Raw genomic sequence first — 6,189 nt, 5'->3', positions numbered from 1 at the left:
CCAGCTCGGCAGCTCTATTGGGCAGCTGCTTCGTCAGTCACTGTGAGGGGGAGCTGCCCGCGGGTCTGCTCCCTTTGCCGGGCGCTTGCGCGAGGCCCTCGGGCGTTTCCCAGGGATTCCCGGGGCCGCCCGCCCGAGGGGGCCGGTCCCTGGCCGTGTCCATGGAGCAGCGCCGTGGGAGGGGCCGGAGGCCGCGGCAGGGGCGGCTCGGGAGGGCCGTGTGACGGCGGCCGGGCGGCGGCATTGCGGGGCTGCGGCGGCGGGACAGGCCCGCACAGCCCGGCCCGGCCCTGCGCTCGTCCCGCCACCGGCGGATGGGCACAGAGAGGGCAGCGGGTCGGCCATGGCCAGCGGCGGCCCCGAGGAGGGGGAGGCGGTGGCGGGGGAGGAACAAGCCCTGAGAAAGCTGGTCGTCCGGCTCCAAAACGTCCAGGAGAGGAAGCGGCTGGAGACGCTGGTGCAGACCCTGAGCGACCTGCTGGAGCTGGCGGCCCGGCAGAGCGGTGAGCGCCCTGCCCTGCCCTGCCCTGCCTTGCCTTGTCCCGCCCGCCGCCGGTCGCTAACGCGGTCTCTGTCTGTCTCTGTCCCCTCGCAGCTCCCCGGCTCTTCAGCGGCAAAAACGTCCACGTGCCCCTGCTGCTGGTGGTGGATCTGTACCCGGGAGCGGCGGGCGTGCAGCAGGTCAGGGGCCGGGGCCGGGGCCGCTTCCCCCGCTCCGGCTGCGCTCCGCGGGATGAGCGAGCGCGCGGCCTTTCCCGGGATAAAAGTTCTCGTTCCGCTTGTTGATTTCTCCTTAACTTGCTGTCTGCCTGCTGGGCCGCTTCATGAAGTGCTCTGAGCTGTAGAAGGGCGCTGTCACCGCTGGCATTTAAAGGGACCAAGCGTTCCAACTTATTGCAGACGCCACTGGCTGCGTCTCTGTTTTTACCGGCAGAAGGAGGCGAAATAGAAAATAAAACTTAAGCCATATGAACACTGTGTCATGTAGGGTTCTAAATTACCAGTAATGTTATCTAGTGTAATTTTGACGTGTCCATATTGAATTTTGCCGTGCTTAGAAAAACTTCCCAAAAGCACTGGTTTTTTACTATTAATTCATATATATATGTAACCATATCCTTGAGACTTGTGCCAGAACAGTTTTTTAAAGGCAGGGGAGAATATTTTAGCTAAGGGTAAGTTCTGCAGTTTGAGGTTCTGCCTGCCTGCTCCTGTAATTCAGCATTGGCCCATTTGGACTAGGTGTGGCACTTGCACAATTTGATGTTATACTTATGGTACAGCTGCCAGACTTGTCATACAAAACAGGTCCTTCCTGGCAGGCATATATTAAATTTCTGACTATGCTGTGCGTAGAGGCTGTTTATAAGCTCCATATTTCTGTACAACTCACTTGATTTTTTTTTTAATTATTATTATTAAGCTTATTTATATAGTTATGATGTTTTGGGCATTTTGGGGTTTTTTTTCAATTCAGCTGGAAGGCAAAACATTAATTATATTGCAAATTCCTCTTAAATAATAATATATTTTAAGGGTTTTGGTTTGAGGGTTTTCCTATGTACTAGACCTTAGCTAGAGGTCAAAAGACCAAAATCCAGATTAAGTATGAAATTGTATTTCTGTAGTGATTAATCTGAAAAAACAATGATCTCGGGTTTTCTTTGAAGGCTAAATATTTGTACAGTGTCTCAAGGTTTTACTTTACTATTTGATTATCAGGTTGTTAACAAATACAGGAATATGAATCAGCAGCTTTTTCAAGAAAAAGCACATTAGATATATAACAGCTTATAAAACCTCTGCCCAGAAGTCTACATTTGGGAGTAAAACATTTATCACAAGAAGTAGGGGTGAAATGATAGCCCAAGGCTCTCAGGATTGCATAAGGAAGATAGTGATTAATTTTCGTTGTAACTCTCTTAAAATACTTCATTCTAATGCAGAATTTTAATATTAATTTTAACCTTCTACCTGCCTACACTTGCAGTCATACAGTGTTTCAGTTTAGAAGTTCTGGACCTCCTTTGCATTACTGTATCTGTGTCGCAATGGGAAATTCATAGCCAGTGCAAAGCTCAAAACCCATTCCTCGTAAAATGTCTTGGGCAGCTCTTCTTTGACATTCAGTTTTAATGTTTACAAACATTCACACTATGTAAGTAGAGCTCTGTCTTCTTTCTTCATTCACTGCTATTTGTTTGTAATCTTTATGAATAAATTCTTACTTTACAGCAGTGGCAAAGTAATGAGGTCCTGATTTCAGTGCAGTCTCTTTGCACTATTAATGATTTTTTATTGAATAAATAATTAATCATGCTCCTTTTACTTCTGGTTTTGTAAAAAATTGACTGACATAAGAGAATAAACACAGTCCGAAACATACCTGAAATGAGGATTTTCTTTTACCTCCCCTCCTTAACTGGTTACAAAGCATCAAGGGTTGCTGCTGTTCCACTAACTTGTACAGGATTAATTTGCCTAGTAGATCAATATTGCAAGTACTGGCCCAAGTCAGACTGCAGGCAAAAACTCTGCAAGCTCCTTCAGAAATAGGAAAGTACTGGTGTGGAAAGCCAGTAGTTCCTGTAAGTACAATATATATCTTTAAGTAAATAGCGTAGTTTTTTGCAGTTTCTCTGGCAATGATTGGAGCAGCTGAGAAACTCTAGAGCAAAATATGAGTGCACTTGAGTAAAGAGCACTCAGCAGAGCTTTATTGTCTAATGTAGATGGTGGGACCTAATGTAATATCAATTAATTACATGCTAGCAACAAAAAGGGTCTGATTTAAAAATGATGAGTTTCAGTACTGCTACCAACTGCTTCTGTATCTAGGGACCTCTTTAAGTCTTTATAAGGACATCTTTGTTTGCTTTATTTCCCTTCCCTGTAACCTTTGGGATTTTTGTTATTTAGAAGACCCTTGCTTTCTTACTTAAGAAACAACTAATAAGCTCTCTGTTACCTCAGGTTGTGATTTTAATATTGCAAAATAGACCACATATCAGCAGGTCAAATGTTTTCATTGGTCTTCTCTGGATCTGCAGTTCTGATAAATGTTTGTCAATTCTTGGAATCCTAACAATCCAAATAAAAATTTCAATGGGAATATAAAATTCATCAGAAACAGTTAATACAGAAAAAAATTTTCTAAAGTAATTAAGCAAGTTTCCGTCAGATTCTAAATTTTATGAGAACAGTTAGGATGATCTTACAAAGTGGGACTTCTAAAATAAAATGTTTTCTAAGGAATAAGCAGTTCATCAATTAATAGTCACCTCTATAATGTTTTTGAAATTTGTACTGATTGACTGTTGCCAGGCAATCAGTATTTTGCTTGGAACATGGAAAACTAGGGAATTATACATCCTCATCTTGGACTGATGGTTACTAAGACTATTCATTGTACCTACACTTGGTTAGGACTGAGTTACACAGGCCAGCCTTAATGTCCATAGTAAGTGACTTGTAGTCTCATGCAGAGCAAGGCTTCCCTTCCCTATCCAAGGAAGAGAAGTACATGGCAATTGGCTCATAGTCAAGTTCAATCTGCAAACATTAAGATTGTAATGGCTTAAAACATTCGTCTCTGCAAATCTAAACTGCAACAGAAACAAAAGTACTGCCGATATGGGCTATGCTCACACTGCAGCCGAGTATGTGAAAGAGCAGAAGCAGAATTCCGGTCCCCAGGGAGCTACATCCCCTTTTGCATGCTCTACAGAGCTGTCAGAAAAGCTGTCTAGGTTCAAGCTTATGCTGTTCCTGTGGGTGACTCTACACTGCCAGACTTGTAATTCCGTGTCTCTAGTCTTACTGATTGCAGGGTTAGGCATCATGCACTTTATATGAACTTAGCTGTTAAACTCTTTGGAGGTAGCCATTTACATTCCTCTCTTTGGCTGTCCCATCTTGACCTCTTTGCTTTACATAACTCTTCTGTGAAAAAGTGATCCAGTTATGCATAGAGTCTTTGTGACTTATTATCTTCTGCCTTGACTCTATTCTTAAAGCACAGAGTCCTGCTTCCACTTTATTATTTACGTATAGTCTCAAGGAAAATCACATGCCTTGTTATAATTCCTTTTTGTAAAATCTGCTTCATCTTGACTTTTGACATTTCACAGTTTACGAGTTTTCTTTCAGTGCAAAGGGATTGTCTTTCATCAGTTATTTCTTTGTACAGATTTTGCTTACTGCTTCCTCACTGCAGCCTATTCAGTCATATCAGCCTGTAAACATTCTTAAGAGAGCAGTGTTCTCCAGTACAGAAGATCAAAGAGGAGCATTTTTAGCTTTTGGCATTATTTACAGATGTTTGAAAGTCAAAGACTTTGCATAGGATGGAACAGATAGTTATTAAGAACAAATACATTGGGCTTAGTTGTCTTTCACTCTGTATGATCTCAAAACTTCTGGTGCCTTCGTTACATTTTGGAAGCACGCAGTACTGAGGGTTGATGGCAAGAATATGAAATGTATGGTAATTGTTTATGTGCCTCATCCCCATCTAAAATATTGAAGACCTTTAAAAACGTATACTTTATCCTTACAATTTGCAATTAAATGGCAAGTTCTTCTGAAAATGCACATTTTTTAATTAAAGCCGAAGCCCCTGTAATAGTGCAGGGGTTTTCTCTGGTCAGTGGTAACATAGTATGGATCACATTATATGTTTCTGTCTGTCAGCAGCTCATTTAACTGTGTGTCCTTTATCCTCAAGCAATGCTGAAGCAGATTGAGAGTGATGTGTTCCTGCAAGCAATGCAGCAGAATCATTAGCATATGTTCTACTTCCATCTTTTTAACTTGCCATGCCATTTGTCTTGTGTTAATTAATTTTCCCTTACTGATTTAGCTAGGTAGCAGAACAGCTGTCTTGCAAAAGCCAAGGGTATTAGAAGACAATGTAGAAGTTCTAAGCAGAATATCTATTGTAAAAGAGCTGCATTTTTGTTTTACAGATGGGCTGGTCACTCCTTTGTAAATTAATAGAAATTTGTCCAAGTACTCTACAAAACATAGCTCCTAAGGATGTTGGGAAGGACTGGGAAGTACTGGGTGTTCACCAGTAAGTATTTTGAATACAAAGAGTCTTCCTGAATGCTTGGTCATTTTGACAGCATATATATGCAATGAAATATATAAAGTTATTACATCAACTTTTTTGTGCATTTTTTTAGCCTTCAGAATGTGACACACAAACAGGGATCTTATCTGTGTGTTAAATACCTGGTGCAGAAAGTAAAGGAGGTTGAGTCAGGCCTTTTTTGGTGACACTTAGTGGCAGAATGAGAAGCAAAGGGCCCAAATTGAAATATAGGAAATTCCACTTACATCTTTAAAAAAAAAATCCTAAGTAACCTTCTTGGCAGAAGCAGTATTACCTGAATGCTCGTCTGTGTTTTTTTCAAATGTGAGGAATTATATCCACAAACCTAAAGTAGTGTAAATCAAGAAGAGGAGGTTTTGTCACAGCTGTTATTATCTTAAAGTATTTACACTAATCACCTGAACTACCTGTGAATGCACTGAATAAATTAGCTTTAGAAGGGGTGGTTGGTTCTGTCTTTTTAGTAAATGGAACTAATTGTGGTTTGGACTTGCTCAGCTCTCATCCATCAGCTGTCAGGGGAAACCTAAGCAAGTGTTTTCTGGATGTCTGTGGTTAGATGGCATGAGCACCCACACAGGTTGGCTGAGTTGCTGCCCGATAGCACAAATGCTAATTGTAGATGCAGGCACGATGCACATGTGGGTTGGTTTGGGGGCTTGGTTAGGTGTTCTCACCCCGGGACAGATTGCTGCCTTCAGGGCTGATAGTGACAGCAGCAAGCACTTACAGCCTTATAACCCCATGAATCTGCCTCCATAGTCCTCACCACACCCTTCCTCAGAAAGACTGCTGTTGAAAAAGAGCATGAAGATGCATTTTCATTTTGTGGGAGTTTGTTTATTTTATAGGAGCTAGGATACATGGTCAGTAAGGGAATGAAATCCCTTGAAAGATGTGTTGGCAGTTCTTGTTGGAAAGGAAAAGTGATTTGGGTTGCTTTTCTTAAGGAAGAAATAACTGAGCTGAAGCTGCACATGTTAGTTACAATTTCTTTGGCAGCTTAAAAGCTTGTAAATTGACTGAAAGTTATCCTGAGAGCTGGAGATACTACTGCTCATTCTCAGGTCCCT

The 6,189-nt window shown here is 42.2% G+C and overlaps 1 protein-coding gene across 2 annotated transcripts in view; it reads left to right on the top strand.

The window, feature by feature from the left end:
• Window positions 1–301: 301 nt before the first annotated feature.
• Window positions 302–6,189, top strand: part of LRRK2 (leucine rich repeat kinase 2) — a 63,565-nt gene continuing 57,677 nt past the window's right edge. Inside the window, exons 1-3 of one of the 2 annotated variants that reach the window (XM_040061722.2) lie at window positions 302–503; window positions 596–681; window positions 4,968–5,074. In XM_040061722.2, the coding sequence (XP_039917656.1) occupies window positions 344–503; window positions 596–681; window positions 4,968–5,074 (353 nt within the window). In that variant the 5' untranslated portion in view covers window positions 302–343. The remainder of the gene's footprint in view (window positions 504–595; window positions 682–4,967; window positions 5,075–6,189) is intronic. The other variant, XM_040061723.2, reaches the window with a different exon arrangement.

Source organism: Hirundo rustica, chromosome 4 (assembly GCF_015227805.2).
Source record: "Hirundo rustica isolate bHirRus1 chromosome 4, bHirRus1.pri.v3, whole genome shotgun sequence".
Classification (NCBI taxonomy): domain Eukaryota; kingdom Metazoa; phylum Chordata; class Aves; order Passeriformes; family Hirundinidae; genus Hirundo; species Hirundo rustica.
This window is presented reverse-complemented; position numbering and strand designations above follow the sequence as displayed.